This window comes from Sciurus carolinensis, chromosome 10, assembly GCF_902686445.1.
Source record: "Sciurus carolinensis chromosome 10, mSciCar1.2, whole genome shotgun sequence".
Lineage (NCBI taxonomy): Eukaryota > Metazoa > Chordata > Mammalia > Rodentia > Sciuridae > Sciurus > Sciurus carolinensis.
The window spans coordinates 99,862,192-99,888,980 of record NC_062222.1 but is presented as its reverse complement, the minus strand read 5'-3'; the positions used below and the strand labels follow the sequence as shown (position 1 = coordinate 99,888,980).

The window sequence follows — 26,789 nt, the reverse complement described above, 5'->3', positions numbered from 1 at the left end:
TTTCATTCTTCTTCAAGGCTGAGTAATATTCCATTGTGTATATATGTGTGTGTGTGTATGTATATATGTGTGTGTGTGTGTGTGTGTGTGTGTGTGTGTGTGTATATATACACATACATACATACATATATACCACATTTTTCTATCCATTCATCTATTGAAGGGCATCTAGGTTGGCCCATTAGTTTAGCTACTGTGAGTTGAGCTGCTAAAAACATTGATGTGGCTGCATCACTGTAATATGCTGATTTTAAGTTCTTTGGGTGTAAACCAAGGGATGGGATAGCTGGGTCAAATGGTGGTTCCATTCCAAGCTTTCTGAGGAATCTCCATATTGCTTTCTATAATGGTTGCACCAATTTGCATTCCCACTAGCAATGTATGAGTATACCTTTTCCCCCACATCCTTGCCAACACTAATTGTTGCTTGTATTCTTGATTGCCATTCTGACTGGAGTGAGATGGATTTGCATTTCTCTAATTGCTAGAGACGTTGAACGTTTTTTCACGTTTGTTGATTGATTGTATGTCTTCTGTGAAGTATCTGTTCAGTTTCTTTGCCCATTTATTGATTGGGTTATTGGTTTTTTGGTGTTGAGTTTTTTGAGTTCTTTATATTTCCTGGAAGACTAATGCTATATCTGAGGTGCATGTGGTTAAGATTTTCTCCAACTCTGTAGGCTCTCTCTTCATGCTACTGATTGTTTACTGAGAAGCTTTTTGATTTGCTTCCATTCCATTTATTGATTCTTGACCTTACTTCTTGTGCTTTAGGAGTCTTGTTAAGGAAGCCAGTTTCTAAGCCTTGTGAAGATTTGGGTCTACTTCTTTTCCTATTAGGCGCAGGGTCTCTGTTCTAGTGCCTAAGTCTTTGATCCACTCTGAGTTGAGTTTTGTGCAGGGTGAGAGAGAGAGGTTTCATTTCATTTTGTCACACGTGAATTTCCGGTTTTCCCAGCACCATCTGTTGAACAGGCCATCTTTTCTCTGGTGAGTCAGTCGCCCCTTCTTTAAGTTGCTTCACCTTCTGCCAGTCTCCTGAACTCGCGCCCTGCCTCCTGCGCCTCACCGTTCAGGTTCTGGAGAGCCACGCCAACCACATGCTCGTCGTCTGCAGAGCCCTGTGCTGTCTATGGCAAGGGTCAGCCCTAGAGCTGGCCTGGAGCTCCAGCCCACGCAGCGCGCCCTGCTGAGCCCTGCAGGGGCTGAGCCAGCACACAGGCCCCAGCTGCTTCTCGGCCTCCACAGGTCACGCCACACCAGTTCTGAATCTCGTTCTTATTGAACTGTCTCTCCCTTACTTAAATGAGAAATTCCGAAGACTGGCTTCCGTAATAACCAAGATCTTGGCATACCAACATGCCTCAGATACGACACACCCAGATAACCACAGACTCAAGGCAGGCAGCCGAAAGCGCTGGAGAATGAGCACAAGCAGCAGATGGGGACACGCTCTGAGGAAGAATGATGGCCTAAGTTCACAGTTCTACCCCAGGCAGGGACATGGGGCCTGTTGGGGGAAATGTAGTCTTTCTGATCCGGGAGCCAGAAGTCTAAATCTGAGCAATGACATCCACTGGAAAGAAGGGATCGAGTCCAAGATGGTACAAAGGGATAGAGTCTAAGATGGTATGAAGGGATCGAGTCCAAGATGGTAAGAAGGGATCCAGTCCAAGATGGTATGAAGGGATCGAGTCCAAGATGGTACGAAGGGGAAGAGTCCAAGATGGTAAGAAGGGATCGAGTCCAATATGGTATGAAGGGGAAGAGTCCAAGATGGTAAGAAGGGATCGAGTCCAAGATGGTATCACCAACTTTGCCCACGTCTGGTTGACCACACCCCTGGCTCAGCACGAGTACAAAGCAGGTCAGCTGGGGGACATCTGACCCATGGCTTGAGCCACCCAATAAGCAGAACTTGTGGTTTGAGTCAAGATACTTCCTGCTAAAACTAAAGGCACTCAATACTCATTGAAGAAAAATAATAGAATCCAGAGTCTCTGTAATTAACAGTCTCCACGTCCTGAACAAGATCCAAACGTACAATATGCAAAGAACCAAGAAAATGGAAGAAATTCTTAAAAGAAAATCAAGTGAGGCCAATCCTAGGATAACCCAGATGTTGAGATTAGTAGATGGGGAGTTTTAAAGAAGCTATTATAACTATCTTTGGTAAAGTGAAAGAAAACACACTCATAAATAAATCAAAAACTATAAAATCCTGGAAGAAAAACAAAAACAATTTAAAAAAAAAAAGAATCAAATGGAAATTCCAGAACTGGAAAACAAAACACAATGGAAACTTAATGGCAGCAAAATGGAAGTGACAGGAAAGAGCAAGTGAACTAGAAGACAGATCAATAGAAATTATCTACTAAAATAATAAAGAAAAAACATCACAGTAAAAATTAGCAAATAGGGGCCTTTTTTAAAAATAATATTGTACATACAGAGTTCTAGAAGAAGAGAGAATAGAACAGGCTAACTATTTGAAAAAATAATGACTAAACAGTTCCCAAATTTGATGAAATACATAAATTACTAGATTCAAGGTACTCAAGATAAATCCAAAAATAAAAACAAGATAAATACAAAGAAGGCAGCCAAGGAACATCAGAGGCACATTGCTGAAATCCAAAGATAAAAGGCAAATCTTAACCATCAAGAAAAAAGGGGGGCTGGGGGTATAGCTCAGTTGGTAGAGTGCTACCCTTGCAAGCACAAGGTCCTGGGTTCAATTCCCAGCACCACGTGAAAAAAAAAAAAGGGTGACTTCATAGAAGAGAGCGATTCCATTGGCAGCTGACCTCTTAGAACCACGGCAGCCAGAAAAGTCTGAACAACACCTTTAACAGAACCTTCTATATCCCAATAACAAATTCTTCAAAAATAAGGCACAAAGAAAAAACTCATTACTGAAAATTTCTGCACTATAAGAAAAAACTAAGGGAAGTTCCTCCAGCCAAAGAAACTCAGATCCTCAAACAAGAATGAAGAAAGCTGGGTGTGGTGGCACACACCTGAAATCCCAGTGCCTCGGGAGGCTGAGGCAGGAGGATCATGAGTTCAAAGCCAGCCTCAGCAAGTGAGGCTTTAAGCAACTCAGTGAGACCCTGTCTCTAAGTAACATATCAAATAGGGCTAGGGATGTGGCTCGGTGGTTCAGCACCCTGGGTTCAATCTCTAGCAACAGGGCTGGGGCAGGGGAGGAGGATGAGGAGCATCCAAATGGTAAACAGATGTATGAACACAAAAGATGTGAGTTTTCAGTTTTTGTTTGTTTGGAGGGGGTTGGGGGCTTTTATCCTCTTATTTTACTTTTTTATAATATTTATGCCTCTTTAAAGAAAAGATGATCGTCCTGTGGGGTTCACACCATGCATAAACGTGATACGTATAACTAGTACAACATAAAGAACAGGGAAGGTGAGGGCAGAGGATGTGCTCCTACACATTGACAGGCCTTCTGCACTTGATGTGGAAGAGCAGCATTATCAATGGCGGACTGTGAAAAGTGAAGACTGTGGATCGTGATCTCTAGCACAACCACGAAACTTACGATGTGCACACACACAGGAAATACTGAGAACAGAGGCAAAGAGAAAAAGTCATAAGGAACTGTAAAAACATATATATTCCAATAATCCAGAAAGAAAAAGCATAAAAAGAGAAGAGAAATCTGAGAGAACAAGTAATAAAATGGTAGTAGCCCCACGCCCAAATATGTCAATAATTATAGCAAATATTAATGAATTGATAATTCCAAATAAAGATATAAATTGATGAATGGACTTGTTTTTTAAAAAGGCTAGACCAAGGGGCTGGGGAGATAGCTCAGTTGGTAGAGTGCTTGCCTCTGAATCACAAAGCCCTGGGTTTAATCCCCAGCACCGCAAAAAAAAAAAAAAAAAAAAAAAAAAAAAAGGCTAGACTGATTACATGCTGTCCAAAAGAGCTAAACTTTAAATATAAAAATACAGGTTGAAAATAAATGGTTGGGAAAAAAAATACAAAGACATGCAAAGAATGAGAATAAGTACATAAAGGGTTATATTATTATCACATAAAATAGATTTTAAGACAAAGTTATAAGAATAAAAGAAAACATTTTCTAATGATAAAAGGGTCAATTTATTAGCAGAATATAACAGGAAGGCTCCTCACAACAGAGTGTAAAAAATACACGAGGCTACACAGTATCCAACAATAAAAAGGAAAGAACTACTGACACAGGATCCTCCAAAAAGTCATGCAGATGAACAAAGTCAAGACCCAAAAGACCACATGTTCTCTGATTCCATGCACATCAAACATGCAGAAAAGGCAGACCCCTGAGGCAGAGAGCAGATTCGTGGCGGGCTGGTGCAGGGGATAGGGATCAAATGCTAGATCCAAGAGCTCTGTCTCACTGGTGTGATGGAGATGTGCAAACCCAGGAGATGGTGATGGTTACACAACACAGCAAGTCACTAAAAGATCGCTGAAGAGATGAATCTCACGGTGTATAAGTTGTCCCTCAACAAAGTCACTTTTTAAAAGTTTAAAAATTCATGAAGCAAAAATTGACAGAATTAGAAGAAATAAGACAATCCCACACAGTTAGATATTTTAACAGCCTTTTCTCAGCAGCTGACAGAAAAGCTGGGTGGGGGGAGATAGCCAAAGACATCAAAGATCTGAATAACTTTATCGACTGCCATATCTGACCAATAAAGGATATTACACCCAACAACTACATAATACACATTTTATTCAATTCAGGGGTTTTTGATAGGGGAAATTTTACAGTGAGTGAACCATGCCCATAATCCTAGCACCTGGGGAGGCTAAGGCAGGAGGATCTCAAGTTCAAGGGCAGTCTTACCAAATTAGTGAGACCCTCAGCAACTCAGCAAGAACTTGTCTGAAAATTAAAAAAAAAAAGGACTGGGGATATAACTCAGTGGTCAAGTGCCCCTGGGTGGGCTCCTTAGCAAAGGAGGGGGCAGGGGCAGGTGGAAAAGGGAACTAATTTTGCTTTAAGGGAACACTTAGCAATGTCTGGAAACATATTCCATTGTCACATCTTGGCAGATGCCACTGGCATCTAGTGGGCAGAAGACCCGGATGTTGCTAAATATCCTAATGCCTAGGACAACCCCCTCCCCAACAACAAAGAATTATCTGAGCCAAAATGTCAATATTCTGAGGGTGGAAGACCCTGTTTTCAAGGGCATATGGTAATCTACCAGGAAAGACCATGTGTAGAACACAAAATATATCTCAGTAAATTTTAAATAACTGAAAGGATACTAAATATATTCATTCTCTAACCACAACAGAATTAGAAATCAATGCCATCAGGACATCTAGGAAAATCTACAATATTTGGAAATAAAGAGCATACTTTTAATTACTGTGTGGGTAAAGGGAAAAAAATCACAAGAGAAATTAGAAACTATTGGAACTGATGGCAAAGAAAATATAACCTCAAAATGTGTGATATGCAGTTAAAGCAGTAAAGGGAAATTTAGAGTTTTATATATGTATGTTAATAAATGGAAGAGCAAGGACCATCTTTTCTATTTCAATGGTTCTATCTCTAGTATCTAAATAACTTCCAGTCTTTAGTAAATGCCCAATAAATATTTACTACATGAAAAAATAACTGAACAAAAGATGTCTAAATATGAGCAGAGGCATCTGAGTGGCAGAAATACAAATGATTTTTTTACATTCTTGTTTTAAATAAACCATGAGTTATTCTATTTTTTAATTAGTAATTTATTTGTTTATTTATTTTTACCTAAATGGACCTTCTCTGGGAGAAAACACAAGGATTATAGCCAACTGGAATCATACAGAAGTTAGCTAGCACCGCTTTGTAATGAAAAACATCACGAAAATTTTAAAAAAAAATTGTCCTACTAGGTGTAAATCTTTTTCTCTAATAATGGTTTCAGGAAGAGAGAGAAAAGGTAAAAATCTCATTCACTAGCTGAAGAAAGTTACTGTACCTTTCTCAATTGCAAATGCAAACTACTTCTAGATTTAGAGAGGTGAGAAAGTGCTACTCAGGTGAATCCACCCGGCGGGAACAGCCTTCCTCTCTGGACTTTTCCCTTTCCCTGCCCCAGAGTGTCAATCAGAAGCAATGAGTGATCCAATTTTTTTTGGGTATGGGGGGGTTGTCTTTCTCTCTCCTAAGAAAACTGCCAGAAAAAAAAAAAAAATGTTCTTCCTACATGCAGAGATTTGATCTCGGGGAAGATACAGCTTGTCTCCAAGGAAACATATATCACTAGGAGACTCCAATACTCTCAGCAAGAACAGGCCACATCTTATTCTCCTTCTTCCCCCCATTCCGGGCATGGAGTTCCCCTCCCACCCAAACATTCCAGTTTAAAAGGGACAGAAGAGACCCTACTTGCTCTTCATTTTAAAATAATTAATTAGAAATCAGTTAACAGAACAAATGAATGTACAGAACATACACATAAATCATGAGTTTTGCCAAATTCTTGAATGATTTTAAGTTATATTCAAATGTGCTTCTCAATCTCTGGATTCCCTTCCTGAGTTGGTGACAAGGTTCCACTCTGCTCAGCTGTGAACTAACAGCGTACTGGCTAGAGGTGGTACCAAAGGGTTGGCTGAAAAAGGAGGCCGCTATCTCCTATCTGAAACCCTGGGCCGGGGACTCTCCCCTGGACAGGAGATGGCAGCTCCGTGCATCACCCCGCTCCACTCTTGTGCCTGTGAAGGCCTCAGATGCCCTATCAGATCAGTTTGAACCTCTGCAAACAAAGCGATAAGGAGCTGCAAATTGGTGCTTGGAATGGCAGTTCCTTCAATAACATTTTGGCTTCAGCAACAAATGTAAATGGGTCTGAAAGTCATGGAGAAGCACTGAGGAATCGCAGATGTACAGAGCAAAAACTCGGCTTAAATAAAAGAGGAAAAAATTAACAACAAAATTAAATTCCAACTAGCCTAATAAATCTTAGGAAGCAAACAAAGGATAGATCAGGGAGCACTTAGCTACGGTGGAAAATCCCCAAGCCCCAATTCTTAAGTGCCTTTATCAAGGTTATCTGGAAAAGTCAGCACGGAATTACCCCCTTAAAATAGTTTCTCCAAATCTATTGCAGAAAGAAACCGTTTGTCTCCATAAATCCCTTGGCTGACATTTGCACTGCAATCATGAGCAGTGTTCACAAAGGGTGAGACCCTGGGGGCAAAATCATTGCTTTCTGAAAACCTAAAGACTGGCACAGGGTTTCCCACAAATGGAGGAAAAAGAGGCTGAGGAGGGACACAGCACAGCATCCCCAGGGGCTAATTTGCTGCTCAGGATCTAGGGCAGTTTAGTCCCACAGAGATATTTCACAGCTGTGGGTCTGGTCGATTCTGACTGAAGCTCTGTCTGCTGCTGCCTGCCACAGGCAAGGACCATCCTCAAAGGGACCTCCCTCAAAGAGGGCTCTAGGTCCCTCACCTCTGACGGAAAACTTGTCACAGTGGCTTTTCCTTAACACCAAGTCCTCTGCATTGTACAACAGGAACAGCCCTCGGGCAATGTGTTTTCTTAGAAAGCAGAAGGCTTTCTAACAACTAGAGCTTTCTAAAAACGGAATGCATCCTTGGGAGATTGAGTTCCCAGCCTCTGGATGGGGTCCATCGGATGCTGATGACCAACTGGCTGGGACATCACAGAAGGGACTGGGACGCTGGCAGAAGAAGGATTAGATGACTCCCAGGATCCCAGCCAGGAAGGACCTAAGAAAATGGAGGGAATGATACAAGTAACTTCAGGGAGGAAAAAAGTACTCTTGCCTCTAATCATCTAATCATTTCAGGGTGGAAAAAATATATATATAATATTTTAAGATTGTCCCATTCTCCAGAAAAACACAGCCACACACCCTCAAATACTTTCACAGACCAACTACAAACAGTTAGAATTCCATTTTAACAAATATTATGGTACCATTCACAGTTTTTGGAGGAATCCTCTGGCCCAGGCTTCCCGGTCCATGGTAACCCTCCAGGAAATAGCAAGCCAGGTAATAGCTTTGCAGAACAAACATTTGAGGATGCAATAGTGCATTTGTTGGGATTGGCTGCTGACTTGTTCATAGACAAAAGAGAAACTAAGCCAATCATCAGGGTCTTCTTGAAAATCTACAAGGAATACTGCCAAGTTAAAACTGCGAAGACAACCAAAGACAACCCCCACGCAAAAAAAAAAAAAAAAAAAAGACAAACAAAAAGGATTCGACCAGCGTGGTGCAGATTTCCTGGTTACAAATGTAGAAACTTGATGCCCCACTGTTCTGGTATCTGTATCATGAGCTCAGAGTAGACTGTACTATTCCTTCGCAGCATTTTGTGATTGTAATTACATAACCAATTATCCATTTGTCATTAACATGTCTGCATAGTGGAACTTCCAGAAAGGCAAGGCTCTCACTGTATCCTCAGTGTCTTCTACCTTTACACAGAAGATACAGGAAAAATTTTTTTTTTTTTTTTTTTTTTTTACTAAATAAGATACAGTTACTAGATTAGCAAAAAGGACATGTGAAAATATTGGGACAAACGAAGATGTGGAAAAATGAGAGTGCTCACGTGCTGGGTGTGTAAACTGGTATAACTGCTTTAAGAATCTGACACTTTCTAATGATATCAATAATACGCATATGATATAAACGCGTAAGTCTACTTCCATGTACACATCCTAAAGAAACTGAGTTTATGAGCACCAGGGCTTATATATCACAAAGTTCATAGTAGCATTGTTGATAATTGACCCAAACTGGAAAGAACCAAATACCCATCAACACTAAAGTGGATTAGTACACAGCGGTACATTCATTCAGCAGAATACTACATGCAAAGACAATGAATGAATAAAAGCATCATACAAAATGCAAATGAATCTCATGAGGGATATTGAGCAAAAGAAACCAAGAGACAAAGGCTACCGGGGGTAGCAGCAGGGTGGGGAGGGGAAGGTTGAGGATGTAGCTCAGTGGTAGAGTGCTTGCCTAGCAGGTATGAGGCCCTGTGGGGTTCAAACACCAGCACTCCTCCCCCCAAAAAAAGGTGGGGAGGCTCCATGGTCATTCATAGACACAATAAAACAAGCCATACATATATTTAAAGGATGTAAGGTAGGTAATGAGTTCTAGCAAACATCTGACAGATCAAACTGCGTACAAACTCTTCCAAAGAAAATAAAGAACTTATTTCATAAGGATGTTGATTCCAAAAACAGTACACTATGAGAAAGGAAAAATTCAAATCAATTTCACTAATAAAACACAATTACAAAAATCCTAAAAAAAAAAAAAAAAAAAAAAAAAAAAAAAAAAAAAATTGGCTTTCAAAATCTAACCATGTACATAAAAGATAAAAACCGAGTTTGGTTTATTATAAAAATATAAGGCGGGGCCAACACCAGATAATCTCTTAAAGTAACTTACCACCGCTTTAGAAACAATTTGGCACTACCTAGTTAAACCGGAAGCTCTATGACTCAGCAACTCCATGCCAGACAGGGCTACCCCAGAAGCACTTTGCCCATGTGCACCAGGAGACTTGTACAAGAAGGTCTGTAGCAGCACTGTCAGTAAGTCAAATACCATACACAACATAAAAGCCTGGAAAAATAAACTGTGGTGTGTTCCTACAACAGTATACTGCACAATGATGAAAATGAATGAACCACACTGCACACAGGAAATGGCTGAATCTTCCCATGACAAAAGCAAGTTCAGAAGAATAGGACTCCATCTATAAAAAAGTCATAAACATGCACAGTTAAATTTCTAGCAATAAACATGCGTATGTGGATAAAACCATCAAGAAAAAAACAAATACTAATACAAAATTGAAAATAGTGGGTTGAGAAAAAAATTAAATTGCAAAGAAGCACTTGGAAGACTTCAGAGTTATTGATAGTGTTCCATTTCTTACTCCAGATGTCAGGTATGTGGGTATTTCTTTATTCTTTAAAATGATGCTACAACCTTCCCATACAAGTCTTCTTGTGCACACGGTTAAAAGTCTCGCTGGGATATCCCCTTGGGAATGGACTTCTAGGTAGATGTGGCAGAAACACACTGCCATTTTACTACATGTTAAATAACACCACAAGGATGTTTCTATAGTGTGGAATATTCTATAGGACAACCAACCTGATTTCTTCAACAAATTAATTGCAAGGGGAGAAAAAGAGGAAGGTGAAGGCAAGTTGTAGATTAGGATGCTTACTGACCAAATGCAAAGTATGGACCATGTTTGAATTGTGATTTGAATTAACCAACTGATAAAAAAAAATCATAATCAAAGAAACTTGAGTGCTGAGTGAATAATGATAAAAAGAAATTCTTTTTAGGTATGATAACGGTATTGTACATTTGTTTTTAAATAAAAACACTTCTTTCCTTCATAGATACATGCAAATAACAAAGAAATTACAAATGAAATGTTAATTGAACTTTGCTTAAAAATAAACCCATTTGATCAGGGAGGAGGTGTATGAAAAGAGAGAAGATCAACATGGGCCAAAGTATTAGCAATCACTGATCCTGAACACTTGGGATTTATTAAGCTATTCTTTTATATTCATTTGAATTTTACTAGAATAGAAAGTATAAAGGGACAGAGAGAGGAATGGGAGAGAGAGAAGAGGAAAGAAGGGGATGGGAAGATCTCTAGATTAATATGTGAAGAATATTTGAGCAGGATATATTTTTAAATGTTCAAGTGGTTATCTTTGAGCTAATGTAATCACAATTTTTAGAAAATGTTACACATTTATTGTCTCTGCATGGGAAGATTACTAGTACTTTTCAGTCTCCATTTGTTTAGCTATGGTTTCTAATTGTTTCCACAATGACATCAGAATCTTGATTCAAGAACTGTTGAGAAGAACATTAGAAAGATTGCCAAAAACAAAAGTCTTCACTCCTTACACAGATGCTGATGTCTGAATCCACATTTCTTAACCATTTTGGGGTCACAACTTGTAAAGGACTACATGTTTAATCCTCCCAAGATTGATGTTGAAACCCTAAATCCCTAAAGTGATGGCATCTGGAAGTGGAGTCTTTGGGTTGTAGGGTGGTACCCTTGTGATGGGATTGGTGTCATTATAAAGAAGAGACAGGAGAACTTGCTTCCTCACTCTCTACCATGCGAGGACATGACAAGAAGGCAGCCATCTCCAACCTAGAAAGAGAGCCCTCACCACAACCAGACCATGCTGGTGCCCTGATCTCAGACTTTCAGACTCCACAACTGTGAGAAACTAATTTTCGTTGCTTAAGTCACCCATTACAGCATTGTGTCATAGCAGCCTGACCAGACTAACAGGTACTTACAGAATCTGTTGAAAGCACCTGTCTCTCTTCCCCACGAAATGCACAATCATACACTTTTTTTTAGAAAATATCAAGAAACTCTGAGACCCCTAATGAACCCATAGACTTTCTATGTTGTGTATGGATATTATGTGCCAAGCATAATTCTAAGTGCTTTATAAGTACTGATTCATTTAATTCTCCCAGCAGCCTGTAAGACAGTCTCTCTCTCTCTCTCTCTCTCTCTCTCTCTCTCTCTCTCTCTCTTCTCTCTCTCTCTCTCTCTCTCTCTCTCTCTCTCTGACTCACTCATAATCCCCAATTTAGAGATAAGGAGACAGAAGAGGATTAATTTGCACAGGGTTTCATGGCTACAGAATGTCAGAGCCAGTATTTAAACTCAGGCAGCCTGGATCCAGAACTGGACTCTTAAATGTCAATACATGAGGCCACTCACGAAGCTTAAATATAACAAGCAAATATGCCATTCTGTATCATGCTCTGAAGAACATGTTTTCAAATCCAATTAGCATTAAGTACCTATCATGTGCCGGACCTTTCCAAACATATAAGCTCACCCAATCCTCGAAACAGTTCTGTGAGTGACTCACCTCATCTACCCAGTTTACTGTTGCAGAAATTTTCTATTCTGGAAAAATAGGAGTCGATCTTCTGACTTCAAGCCCACTGAACCACAGCTGATTCACTTTAAATTGGGGCAATGGGCTGATCCAAATCACACATGACCAAAATCTTTTTAAGATAAATGTGATCCAATTCACTAGTGTGATTTTTAGACCCTCAAATTTATCCATGGCACAAAGCAATCCAGCATTGCAAAAGATCTGCCTCATCACTGCATTAGCTAGCCGAGACATCTTGGATGGATCCATGCTTCTAAAAGTTTGCACTTCAGTTTCATATTCACGAGTAAGTGTGTCCAAATATGCGAAAGGGAACTGCTAGTTCTATAGCAGCATGGTGCACTCACGCACAGCACCACCCATCCATGTGCATAAGCAAGTTTCATAAGAGCACCCTAATACTTACAGTTTCACAGTTCAAGCATCGGGTTTCATTGGTGAGCGTTCCCTGAAAAATCTCGTGGACCCAGGTGAGTTCCGGTTTATTATTCTCTGCAGGTTCATTCATGTTGCCATTTTTTAATTTCCCATTTTGTTTTTCCTGTTTCTTTTCTTCCTGCAGGATGTCCGCAATAGTGTTCAGCAAATAATTTAAAAATTCGTGAGCATCCTGCTGCATGTAGTTATCAAAGAGATCTGGAAAAGAGAAGGTCATTATTTCCATCTCTGGTTCTTGAAAAGCAAACAGAGATACACCAGTTTTACATGTCATACTTTCATTTTTATATTGAAAGGGTGGGCAGGTAAGGAATACAAATATACTCATCTCTATCATGTGGCTTCCATGGGTAAATTACAAAAGTTTTGTTCATCTCCATTTTCTGCTGCCACCAAGAACAAATTTCCCCTGGCTCCCTACAGTCACGTATGTAAAAAGTAAGCAAAATTTTTATTTGTTCTGTAGAAAAACAGACATTACCTGACAATATGTTTGCTAAAATACCAATTATCAACATGATATGATTGTAATGGTCAATTATTCATTGGGTAATTTCTTCAGGACCCTGTAATCTCTTCCCCAAAAGCATATTAAGCCATAGGCTAGCCAGGAAGCAGCTTAAATGTAACACATAAGGGAGATGAGGAATATGTGTGAGCGCATTATCTGATAGTCTTCCAAAACCAAATTACAAATGACTCCAGAAGACTCCTGCCGTTCCCTGCTATCAGGACAATTCACCAAGAGATGACTGCAGCTATGAAACTCCACTATTAATCATGTTCACAACTGGACTGCAAGCGCTGCCTTCCTTCTCTCCCTGAATTACTTTTATTCTAGTACATATAAACAACAGCTTCAAAAGACAGCAATCAAAGTGAACAAGGCTTTGTAAAATAAACATCTGATTAACCATGCAAGTCTGTTGGAGGAAAGCAGAATCTGGGACAAACACAAGTTGCCCAGACAAATAATTCCCTAGTCAAAAATATTATTAGTGCAAAACATCCACCAAAAAAGAGGAGATAGAAAAATCAGGGGATAGCAGCACATTTTTATCATATAGATATTGACTGGATATCCTTTAATTATCCTCGGCAAATTAAAATGAAAGGTATTATCTTCAAAACAGCAGAGCCTCTGATTAGGTAATATGCTCGTAACTTTATCACTTGTGACGAGTTTAGAAAATAGTACTATTTTATTCAATTATTGCATCAGCCTGTTTCATCTGATGAGTATCCCACTTAGAAGGCTGCCATGGACCCTCTTCCTCTTACAAAGATTCCACCCAGAATGGAGTAAATTAAAAAAAAAAAAAAAAAAAAAAAATTCTAACATGGGATGGGTCTCAATGTTTAAGCATATTTTCAATCCAGTTTTGTGTTAAGAGAAGAAATGACTTTTCTTCAAAAATAATATTTGAATAGTTGATGGTACTTATATTTTCCCTTTAAAAACAAAGTCGGCTCTTCATCATTAGGATGCACAGAACTGTCAGCATCCCTTATTCTAGAGCCTTAAATCCTGCACTCCCACGCCGACTCACCGTTCTCCTTCCTCAACCTTGAAATGAACTTCTTTGGTGGGATGACGCCGACCTTCTTCTTCTGCGTGGCGATGCTGTGGAAGAGGTCTGCCAGGCACGTCAGCAGGTTTTCCTTCTTTTTTTGCTGGGCCTTGTATGCCAACACATTCTCACGGAACGGCCGGCAGAAATACAAGGCCTGAAGCACGGAGTTACAGTAGCATGTGTTTCCAAACTGCCAAAGGACAAGAGGGGTGGCTCAAGTCACTGTCTGAGGAAAGCCAGCTCTGGAACAGGAGGAGAGAAGGAGAAGGCCAGAACCCACGAACCCACCCAGACTTCCCTGCATCAGAGCCCACCTGACCAATAGGGAAAGGAATCAAAGTGTACAGAAGTCGCCCCCTTATCTGTGGTTTGCCAGCCACGGTTTCACCTGCCTGGAGTCAACCACAGGCCATAAATATTAAATGTGAAATGACAGAAATAAATGACGTGTCAGTTTTCAATCATGAACCATTCTGAGTCATGTCATGAAACCTGACAGGTCCTGTGCCATCCTGCCCAGATCGTGGGCCATCCTTCTGCCCAGTGTGTCCACGCTGTATATGCTACCAGCCCAAACGTCACTCAGAAGCCATCTCAGTTACCAGCCCAACTGTACCACAGAGTTTGTGTTCCAGGAACCCTCATTTTACTTAATAATGCTTCCAAACCCATTTCTAAGAAACAAGCAGTGATGCAGTACGCTGTTTTAACCGTTCTATTAGAACATTGTTATTATAAATTAAACTTTATCACAGGTATATATGTGTAGAAAACAACATAGTACATGTCTGGTACTACCCATGGTTTCAGGCACCAACAGGGGTCCTGGAACAGATCCCCCACAGATAACGAGAGACTACTATATACAATTCTGGTGCTTCTCTAACCCATAAAAATCTCTAAAATGATAATAAGGACTCTGTCTATATAAAGAGTCTAATGAGACCCTCTGGTGCTTAGAAAAAGAGAAGGAAAAAAATCTACATAATATGCAGACCAAGAAAAGCAGCTGGCCAGATAAAAGATGCCACATTGCAACACATCAAAACTCTCATGACAGGGAATCTGAAAACCCAAATCAAAAAGAAATGGAGGCACTAGGAACCACCTGCCCAGCTGAATCAGCCTTAACTGAATGGGGGCTTGTTTTCCTCCTTCGAGAGTCCAGTGCCCGTGCCCACTGCCTCAGACCACAATGCCTCACTTCAGAGCAGCGGAGGCAAAGAGGTGTCTCCTAAAGCCAACCTCCCAGCTTCCACCTCTTACCTTCTAAATTACCCTCCCTCTTGTTTCTTCCCAGGTGGCAGTTGACCCAGTACAGTATCGCCCAAGTCCCAGTCTCCTATAATCAGATTAGGACCCACACAGTGATATTTTATACCTCTCAAAATCACACTGAGCTTATGATTACAGAGAGGACAATCATCATCTCACTGGGTTCCCAGTGACTAAGTCCAACTCTGTGGGAGAACACGGCTGAGACCATCACTTCAGAATTGCTCCTACAAAGTGAAATAAGCAGGAAAAAAGACCCTGAGGAGATAACAAGATCAACAGCTCAGAGTGCAAAGTGCAGTGGAAGACTCAGTGGGGCACAGACACCTTCTCAGGACTGGCTGTTGGCTCGGGTCCTCCACCTGAGAGTCGGACGGAGGCTCTGCCACCCTTCATGACATCTCCAAGAGAGCTGAGGTAGAACGTTTCCTACTTTTATATATTTTAATCTGCTTTGACACAATTATATAACAGAAGACGAACCTTTTACAGAGACGTTGGAACCACCATAAATTACCACATGAGGGATCATAAATGAAGCAAGTAATAAGTACAGAGGACACAGCTCTTCCACAAACTAGGAAGGGGCCTTAATTCTTTTTTCCTCCGCAGTCTGCATTTGTATTTTCCTTAGCCAGGGCAGAGTTCCCATGACTTGAATAACCATCTTCACAGAACTAAGCAGAGGCCCTGGGCACAAAGGCTAAAAAAATTGTAGTAAAATTAGAAGTCAGTATTTCACCCACACAATGCCCTATATTCCAGTGCTTTATTTATCCTTCTGCCTTCTATTCTTTCCTCTCTACTCGGTGTTTCACTTTTACCCAGACATTCTTCAATGCTTGGCCCTGATCCCGTGAACAACTCCTGGGAAAGAAAAGGGGCTAAAATTTACCAAGTGTCCACAACATGCCTCAGTCTCATCTCAGGGTCTGACATAGAAACTGATTCATCCTTTTCCCAACTGGGTAGAAACCATTATTATCCCCGCTTTACAAATGGGGAAATGCAGGTTCAGATCACACCGCTAGAGACCAGCAGAGGCAGAATTCCAACCCAGGTCTGTACTGCCCTGGAACAACTGTTCTTTCTGTTATATCCCAGGCTGCCTTTACTTGCAGAGAATATTTCCAGCCTACCCTAACACCGACTAGACCTGGGCACTGACAGCCTAGGTGCTGAGCAGTTGTTCCAGAAAACCGTGTGTTTATTAGTTAACACTTGACATCACTTCAAACTTCCATCCCAGAGAGTCAGGATCGGGCGAGGAAGGAAGCTCACGAGGGTGGGTAACATTGCCTTGCTCCTTGCTTGTCATCAAGCTACTGAGGAAGCAGAGCCTGGAAGTCCAGTCAGACACAAGGAGCTTCTGCAGAGTGCAAGGGAAGTAAGGCCAAGCAATTCTGAGCAACACGTGCTGGTTCTTCCTCACAGCTGCTGCTGTTCCTGGCACTCTACAGGTTACATTATGGGCTGGTCACTGCTGATGAGACGGTGACAGTGTCAGAACTCCGGTTATACTGATACACACAGAAACAAAGTCCGCCTGGAGAGCTCGCCCCACAATAAAGGAGGACATGCAAAAGAAGATTTGGCTACAAAGGCTAACGAAATCACCAGGAGATTATGTGTGCAAAGGAAATCCCTCAAAGTACAGGGCAGGGGGCATTCGAATCTGACCCAATAATGTCGTAATTAAATCCTTTTTTCTGGGACAGTTAATTTAAAACTTCCAAAAATAGATTAAAATGCCCCCTCTCCAACATGCGTCACTTCCACTAACTAAAGCACATTGACAATTATTTAAAAATTGGTAATGAGGAAGATGGCAGCAGAGTTGCATCAGGTACTCTAAAACAATTGATAAAAATAGTACACTTTAAATACTTACATTGACCAATCCGAAGTAGTGCTCATTGATTGGAAACTGCTCTGGACCAATGTCTTTTTCCAGAGCAGAGGCATTGGTGCCCTAAAAGAAAAAATAACAAAAGCTCTGTTGCATGTGAAATACACAAGAAAACAAGATGAAACTTAAGCTGTCTGCTACAGAGACAAGCCTCTCCTCCCCTGGTCGACAGGCTGGGGATGTTTGTGCTGAAAGAAAAGGTGTCAGAAGAAGACAGCAGGTTCGGTAGTGATGTCGCCTCTATTCTTCTTCATCTACTCAGCCCTGTTCTATGTGGCTCCCGTCATCCTCCACCAGGAAAGGAGGTGTGAGACAGGCCAATGAGCAGACTATTGCTAAGAACTTCTGAATAAAACATCATCATTCTAGACGGCTTGCCGAGGCTTTTAAAAACATGGCACGGAGGAATATATTACCACTTTCAAAGTCAAGTTCTTCGTTTTGATGAGGATTTACTGTATGCCCACTGAGCCAGACTCTGGTCTCGGTCTAGCATCGATAAGAGAGGGGAGAACAAAACGGACGCAGTGCCTGATTTCATGGAGGACCCACTTTGGTAGATGAAGACGGCCCGAGACACAAAGCGAGCACTGGACAGTTCATTAGGAGTGTGGTGCACTGGAGGCGAACACCAGCAAGTGTAATGGAGAACAAGCAGGAAGCAGGGATGGGAGGGCGGGGAGGGGGAGGAGAGGCATATGGCAGCAGAGGATGGAGAGCTGCACCTTCAAGGAGAGGTCAGGGAGGACACCTAGAGGGCAATGCCCCCAAAGAATATCATGAATACTGGAGAAATACAATTTGAAAACTAACAGTCCTCAGACGCATCAAATTGGTAAGCCAGGAGACCCTCTAGCATGGGAATAATAACAGCTACTGGTTACTCCCAGCGTGTACCAGGGACACTGCTGTTCATCCTTACAGCTATCTGACAGATGAGGCACTAATATGACTGCACTTAACAGACAAAGAACTTAAAACTCAGAAGGGCTGAAGAATCCGTCACAAGTCCAGTGAGGAAGTGGTAGAGCCACGGGGTAAAATCAGGAGTCACACTCAGAAGCCCCTGACCTTAAACAAATGCTACACAGGTTGATCCTACCTGGCAAAACACTGACCCAGCTCCACTAAGGGACAGTCACTGGCAATGGATTATCATTACTCCCCAAGGCCTGAATGCGTCTGCTGGGATTAGGAAGTGACCGAGTTCACTCCAATACGGTAAGTGCAGTGGCCCCTCATAATCTGCGAGGACTGGTTCCAGGACTCCCGCACAGATGCTTATATCCCTCCTATAAAATAATGTACTATTATCACACAATCTACCCACATCCTCCTGTATACTTTAAATCATCTCTAGATTATTTATACCTACCACAACGTAAGTACTACATAAACAGTCACTGCACTGTATTGTCTAGAGAATAACAAACAAGCAAAGAAAAAGGATTGTACGTGTTCAGTACAGATGAAACTTTCTTTTGCAATTGTTGACCTGTGGTTGACTGAATCCATGGAAGTCGAGCTCATGGATGTGAAGGACCAGTTGAAGTTTGAGGAATGATTTGGATCAAACTCCATTTGTTCTTCCTTAACTCTGTAGCCTTCTTAAATTCTCAGGCTATCACTTAAGACTCTGCTCACAGAAACTCAAAGAGCTGAATACAGACAGATAGATAAAAAGATAACACTTTTGTTGTTGTTGTTGTTGTTGTTTGGTACTGGGGATTGAACTCAGGGGTCCTTAACCTCGGAGCCACATCCCCAGCCCTTTTTATTTTTTATTTTGAGACAGGGTCTCTCTAAGTTGCTTAGGGCCTCCCTAAGTTGCTGAGGTTGGCTTTGAACTTGTGATTTGCCTGCCTTGGTCTCCCGAGCCACTGGATTACAGACCTGCACTGTGGTGCCCAGCTAAAAAGACATATTTTATTATAAAAACAATTTAAAATCTGCTACTACTACTTATTCTTAACTCATAATTAGCATCTCTCACAGGAAGAAATGGCCAAAAAGTAGGCTGAGAACTAGTGAAAATGGCCACTAGGCACCAAGAAAACATTAAATGCAAAAGAAAAAAAAGAAAACTAAGCAAAAGGAACAGTAACCCCTCCCCACCAATATCCTGTTTCCACTTGGTTTCTAGGTCCTTATTGCTGTCCCACCAATCTAAGTTCCTTCACCCATCATCTGAGAATGAGTGATGTGACTTTGAGTTTAATCTTCATTTGTGGTAAGGTACTTTCAATATCTTTCCTTCTTTTGTGTCTGTGTGCGCGCGCGCGCGCGCGCGCGCGCGTGTGTGTGTGTGTGTGTGTGTGTGTGTGTGAGAGAGAGAGAGAGAGAGAGAAGAGAGAGAGAGAGAGACTGACTAATGTAATGCCTCTTACAAGGCAAAATTTTTGAAATAACATTAAATTATGGCAGGATTTTATGGTACAGACAAAAATCACTAAAAAGTTTCAGTTAAGTTACCCTTCGATCATAATCCAATGTAAATAATGTGCATTAAATATACCCACAGCCATTTTTCAAGAAAAATTAGAATATATGGCTTAGAGCCCAGGAGAAACATCAGATACAAAAATACAGAAATATAGCACATAGAGATAGATCTCATTAAATCTTTATGAAAAAAAGTAATATATTTAAGTTAATGCATGATTTTTGCTAGTTGTTAAGTCTTAGGCTGTGTCTGCTCTTTTCTACCTATCTTATATTTTCCCATGTGCCAGGATGGGGACTCCTCCTGAGGGGAGAGTCCCAGGGGACAGCTCGTGGGGGCGGGGCAGTATGCTGGAGCACCACCCACAGCACAGCACAGCCCAGCCCAGGAAGACAGTGAGTGGCAATGTCCGGTGAAGCCTGCCTCTTCCCTGAGGGCAACCCTTCCTCTCCATCCCGCAGGTCAACCTCGACCATTCTCTCGTCTAACATACAAGAGTCTGGAAAGGTGAGGAGAAGCTGGCAGGGCCTGATCTTTGGTGCTGCCCCAGACCACTACACCCTCCCCTTCCTTGTCAAAATGTCCCCCTTCGTGAGGTCCATGCCTCCCACCAACTCCCTCCTTGTCCTTGTCTTGACCATGGAAGACCACCCCCAACTCATGGAGACATGCTCTGGATAGGTCTCCCAAAGACATACCTTGGACCTGGCCACCATCCTGAAATCCTCATCTCTCTTCAGCTGCCTCTGTCCACCCAAGCACAGCTCTGCACACTGACTTTAAGTCCCATCACGGCCACATTTACACCTCACGGAACTTTCACTCCTCTACTTTCTTATTCAGCTTCATCTATGGCTTAGGATTTCAAGTGCCCTTCTAAATCCTCCGTACCCTACCCTTTGACCACACCACCCAGCAGAAAACCAACCCAGTCTGAATCAATCATCTGCCTGCTCTAAACATACACCAGACAAATGTGAGATAGGAGAGGGAAAAAAAATCAAATATCGCTGATCTGACACACTGGAGCTCCAGATCCCAAGATCCCGACGCGCCCCGGGCCGTACTGCTCTCACACATTCCCCCACCACTCCGTAATGACAACTTCCAATGTTCCCCACGCTCCTCAGAACTTCAGCATCCCCCTGACCCCTCTCAACAGGAAAAAAAAAAAAAGAATTTTTTAACCAGCAGACAGGGCAGGGACTCCCTTAACCTGCGACTCACAAACCACATGCTTCTTGTTAACATTAGTGATGTCTCTCTTGCCTGCGGCTCTCTCCTTTTGGTTAGGGTCCATCTCATCAGAATTTAAACGCCCTTCAGCACCTCCCACATCAACCGCTATCCCCACCCTGGGACCACCTTGTTCCCACCTCTCCTACAGCACCCCACCAACTGTCCCTTCTGAAGCACATGCAGATGAACCAGAGGGTCACTAAGATTTGTGAGGTGGGGAGATGGGGGGTGAGGATAAAGCTGTGTTGCTGGAGTTGAGTGATGGGTCTGGGGAGGTCGCTACTCTACCATTGATACTTTTACAGTAGAGCCATGCATCGCTTAAACATGGAGACACGTTCTGAGCAATACAGCATTTCAAGTTCCTTGTGTGAACCAGAGTGCACTCACACAAGCCTAGATAGATGGTAGCAGATAGATGGTACCGCCTAAGGCAAAACTGGGCTGTGTGATATATACACATGGAACAGCCTATTACTCCTAGGGCCCTGATGAACCAAACACCATGAGAGTCAACCAAGCACAAGAGAAAATGGCACAATCAAGAGAGAACACTGCTCTCCTCAGACACCCACATCCCATCCCAGAACCTACGACAATGCTGCTTTACATGGCAAGAGGGGCTTTGCAGGTCTGAGTAAGGATCTTGAGATGCAATCTTATCCTGGATTTTCCGTTTGGGACCAGCATGAACCCAAGTACCCTTATAGGAAGGAGGCAGGAGGAGATGAGTCAGTGAGGAGAGGTAACAGTGAAATCAGAGGCCAGACAGAGACTGAAGATGCTATACTGCTGGCCCTGGAGATGGAAGAAGAGGCCATGAGCCAAGGAATGCAGGCAGCCTGATGAAACTGGAAAAGAGAAGGAAGCAGGTTCTCCCTGGAGCCTTGGGAAGGTGCATAACTCAGTCATGCCTGATTGTAGGGGACTTCTGACCTCCAGAACTATAAGATAACCAAGTTATGTCTTTTTAAGCTACTAAGTTTATATCATCCTTTCACAGCAGAATAGGAAATCAGTTCACCTCCTTCCCCATCTTCTACTCACTCTTCACAGTATTGTGTGTCTCCCTTACATATTCCAATTGTTATTAACAATAACAATTATTTCACTTGCTATAGGAATAACAATTGTTATTGAAATAACAATTGTTAATTAATAATAATGATTCCAATGAACAATTCCATAATTGTTAACATCTGCCCTGTCCCCTAAGCTATATACCTCAAAGAAGCAAAGATCGCCTCTGACCTGCCCAATACTGCATTCCCAGTGGCAGGCACACAGTAGGCCCACAATACGTGCAGACTGGATGCGTTGCTGGATGAATGCACAGGTGCAGATGGTTAGGGCTGAGCAGCTGTGAGCTGTCACGTGACAATGTGGACATGGCTGTGTGTGTTCTCCCTCCGGAATTCCAGGAGGCATCAGTGGTACCCTCCGGCACTTTCCATTCTCCCTTCCCTCTTGCAAATGAATTCCAGGAACTGGTTTCCAGGATACGGAACATGACTGATATTGACATTTGGAACCAAACTCTTGCCTCACATGCAAGTATTTTCCTTTGGTAAAATAAATCTTTTTACATCTTCAACAGAAATTAAATGTAAATGTCTGCATGATAAAATGGCAGGATGGGGAATGTCTAAGGAGATGATGATGATGATGGTGAGTGCTTGAAGATTAATTAGGCAGTGTCAATCAATTTTAAATGACCACATCCTTCAACTCTCTAATTCTTTAATTTATACTACATATATACTCATAGAGGTGGAAAGAGATACAGAGGCTGTTGCAAAGGCCCAAATAATGTAAGCTGGCTTCGGCGAGACGAGTGTCTGTCTCTTTCATGCAAGTGTTTAAGAGAATGTGGTGCCAGGGACTCAGGCTCCTCTTACCTTGTTGCTCTGCCATCTTCTAGAATCAGCTTCTAGCTTTGGAACCAAGAGGGCTGCTCCAGCTCCCACCACCAGAAGAGCCCTGCCAGGAGGGAGCAGACTACTCCTTCCCTTTTGAGGATGCTCCTGGCTGCTGCACACATTACCTTTGCTTACACCTCGCTGGCCAGAATCTATTCTAATCACGTGGCCACACTTAGGGCAATGGAACGTGGCAGAGGTGGTCTTTACCTAAGCACCTATGACCAGTTAAAATGTCTGTTACACTAGAAGTGAAAAATGGATGTTGAGGGGACAATCAGCAGTCAACGTGTCAGACAGTCCTAGTAGCAAGGTCTGTAACAGGAAAAATGAGAAGTATCTCATACTGGCTAAATAATTATAGTAATTCATGTGATGGAATCCCGGAGAGGTATTTTGAAAAGTTAAGTTGCTCTATAGGCACTGCTATGAAAATCTGCCCAGGATGCAGTGATAACCATGGTGTAGAGCAACGACAATGTGCACAGGACAATCCTGAAAATGTCATTCATTCCATCAACAGTGCTTTGTGCCCACTTTGTGCCCAGTACTGTTCTATATGCGAGGAACACAGGATGAAACAACAGATCAGACCACTGGATTGAACACCTACATCTAATGACAATTCCCCAAGGAACACTTGAGAAATTGTTACATTTTTTTTTGTGATTTTTCTTTGTGAGGCTTTTGTTTTTGTTTTTTGGAGACAGGGTCTTGTTATTGCCCAGGTTGCCCTAAAACTCCTGATCTCAAGTGATCCTCCTGCCTTAGCCTCCTGAGAAGTGGGACTACAGGTGTGCGCCACCATGTCCAGCTAACGCTTGAGAAAGGATTACCAAGAGAGGTCAGGGTCAGGGAGTGGCTGGGAGGTGAGCAGGTCATGAGGGGCTTTCCTTCTTATCATTTCAACTCTCTAAACTTTTTACTGAGCATGTATTATTTTTATACTGACTTTTTTTTTAATTTGGTTAAACCAATGCCCTGTGGACCGGTCACCTAAGGCTCACAGCCCGCGTCTAGGGTTGCCTCTGCCCTTTTGTTTCTTGCCAGTATTTATTTGCCTTTGACTTCAGCCACCTTGCCGAGCTTGGAAGTTAGTTTTCCTGGCTGACAGCTGAGTCGCTGATATCCGGCCTGCCTGTTCCAAAGTGCAGCAGAGGGGATGAGGCGGAATGGGAAACACCATCCCACCACATAAACTGCACGGTGCACCAGGAGCCCGGAGCCGCACTCCTACTGTCGTACCTAGAACAGTGGCACTGAAGGCTAACAGGAGGCCCTGGATGGCACTGTTATATGATCAGATGCTGAACAAAGAACAGACCCGTGCGGGTAAATCACAGGGCCTGGGATTACAAGAAGCAAAGTTCTTCTTTCCATCAGTTTAAAAAAAAAAAAAAAAGTGGTAACCTTTGAAAAACAATTGCAGCCAACTTTATTAAAAATAGAATCTGAGCTGGGACAAGTTCCAACAAGAAGACTATAAAGTCAGCTTTTCAAAGCACCTCTGAAAGCGATTCTGTGTGCTGAGGGTGCTACCAACACACAAAAGAAACAACAACAAAGACCCAGGAAGGATGAGTCACAATGCACACGGTGGGGACCCAGAGCAATTTCTTCATAAAACAATTTTTAAAAGCAACTTATAAGGAAAACAAGTTAGAATTTCTTCCTTGGGGGGCAAAATGGAGAAAGAGTCTTGCCCAAGAGAGGAAAATAACGGGAACAATGGTGTGACAAGGTCTGTAAAAACCATAGAGAGCACAGCCACAACACGCAGAGGGGAGACAAAACACAGACGCCAGGAAGATCCTTGGAGATCAGACACCCACCCAACACCTCCCAAGGTAGCTCCTGCATCTGCTTCTCAGGGCACTAAGCCTCTCTGTCACATTTATACCAAGAGAGGCCACAGAGAACATGTGAAGATGATATCTACACACAAAGAGAACAGGTCATTAGTTATAAACAGAAATCAAACAAAAATGACAGGAGCCAGGCACAGTGGTGCATGCCTGTAATCCCAGGGGCTCGGGAGGCTGAGGCAGGAGGATCATGAGTCCACAGCCAGCCTCAGCAAAAGCAAGGCCCTAAGCAAGTCAATGAGACTCTGTCTCTAAATAAATTATAAAAAGGGCTGGGGATGTGGCTCAGTGGTTAAACACCCTGGGTTCAATATCTGGTACCAAAAAAAAAGAGCAGGAGTGGTGAACTCTGCCGCTAACACCACATCTTTAAATCTACGTTCAAAAACTACTTATCAACCACATTTTCAAAGTACAGTGATGCATAAAGGACTAGTGTCCGAAAGCGCTGGTGTTCCTGGCCTTGCCATGGCAAAGGTCTCTCCACAGTCTCATGGAGAAAGTGAAGCACAAAGGAATTGATGCAGCCCAAGGTAGGGGGATGGGTCAGGAACCACCTGCAGGGCTCAAGGATGGGAAGGGGGAAGGGGCCCTGGGGCCTCAGATGTAATTAATAACAACAGATGGCTCATAAACAGCAGGTACTGCATCCCAACCCTTTTCTAAGGAATTTCTGCATATTTTACTCATTTTAATCCTCATACCATTCCCAAGGGATGTGCCATTATGTCCCTATTTTAAAGATAGGGACACAGAGGCACAGGGAGGGTAGGCAACCTTATTCTAGCTCACACAGCTAATTAGTAGCAGACCCGTGCTCCAACTCACACAATCCGGTCACAGTGTGTCCCCAGCCACTCCTGGCTGTGTTTCACTGGAACACAGCCTCTCACGCGTTAAGCCTCTCCTTGCGACCACAAAGACTAAACTAAACTAAAGCGGGGGCCACAAAACAAAGAAGGGGTTGCAGTGTTGTGCAGGGGCACCCCCTAAAACATTTTAGATGAGAACACACACATCCTCTTCCAGAACCTCTCTACAGAAGGCTGCAACCTAACGGGAACACACAACAGGCTGGGAGTAGGGGAGTCAGGACATGTCAGAGGAGGTTTTGTTTTGTTTTGTTTTGTTTTCCAAAATTGTTTCAAAGGCTGTGAGTTTTTATCTAGCCAAACAAGAAAAGAAAATAATGTTACATTTTAAGAGTTTTCTGCTAAAAAGCAAAGCTAAATTCTAAGGAGTGAACCAGTCTACAACTAATAACGGAATACAGAGAAAACTTGATTCCCTAACGTCTAAATTCTTGTATAGAAACGGACAATAATAAAACAAAAACAATAGGACACAGAGGGAGAAATTACTCTCATATGCAGAACAAAATATATTGCCATTTCAATATAGTTCATCTCTATCACTGGGGTCACTGGGGGACAGAGGGCAGCGGGGAGAATTGGAGTAAATTATAAGAGGGAAAAAGTATGGTTGTTTTTTTTGTTTTTTTTTTAATCCAAAGAAAGCTGCAGAGTATCTGACATGCCTTTAAAAGATACAAATGCAGACTGTAATGCTGAGTCTCTAGGTTCGAACTGTCCAGGCCAGGGCTCCTGCCCCTCGGCGGTCCCCTATCTGGGGCACCCTCCCTCTCCGGCTGTTCCTCCTCACCATGTGGCTTCAATGTCACTTCATCCCTGGCCCTCCCCTCTCACGGAATGCTGCCTGCTGCTTCAGAGCCCTTATCACAATGGGTAACACCATAATTGTTTGTGATTATTTAACATCTGTCTTCTCAGTCAACCACAGATCTGCAAATTACAGCCCACGGGTCAGATGTGACCCGCTGTTCTTGGACATCAAGGTTCGCTGGAACACAGCCCTGATCATTCATCTACCATTGCAACTGCTTTCACAATACAGCAGAAGAGTGGCATGGTTGTGATGGATATATTATGGCCCACGAAACCTAAAACGTTTACTGTCCAGCCTTTTGTAGACAAGCTGGCCAGCCCCACACTAGCCCATAGAGTGTATAATCCCTACAGGGCCATTATGTCTGACTCAGGTGCCAGCACCTCGTAAGTGCCTTGTGTGTAGAAAGAACTTGATAAAGTTGCTGACTGAATAAACTCCGGAAAGGG

General features: G+C 42.4%; 1 protein-coding gene across 1 annotated transcript in view; it reads right to left on the bottom strand.

The window, feature by feature from the left end:
- Nucleotides 1-26,789, bottom strand: part of Usp46 (ubiquitin specific peptidase 46) — a 59,745-nt gene that overhangs the window by 18,388 nt on the left and 14,568 nt on the right. The window contains 3 exon segments of the mRNA XM_047566705.1: nucleotides 12,399-12,628; nucleotides 13,981-14,194; nucleotides 17,171-17,251. Of these exon segments, the coding sequence (XP_047422661.1) occupies nucleotides 12,399-12,628; nucleotides 13,981-14,194; nucleotides 17,171-17,251 (525 nt within the window).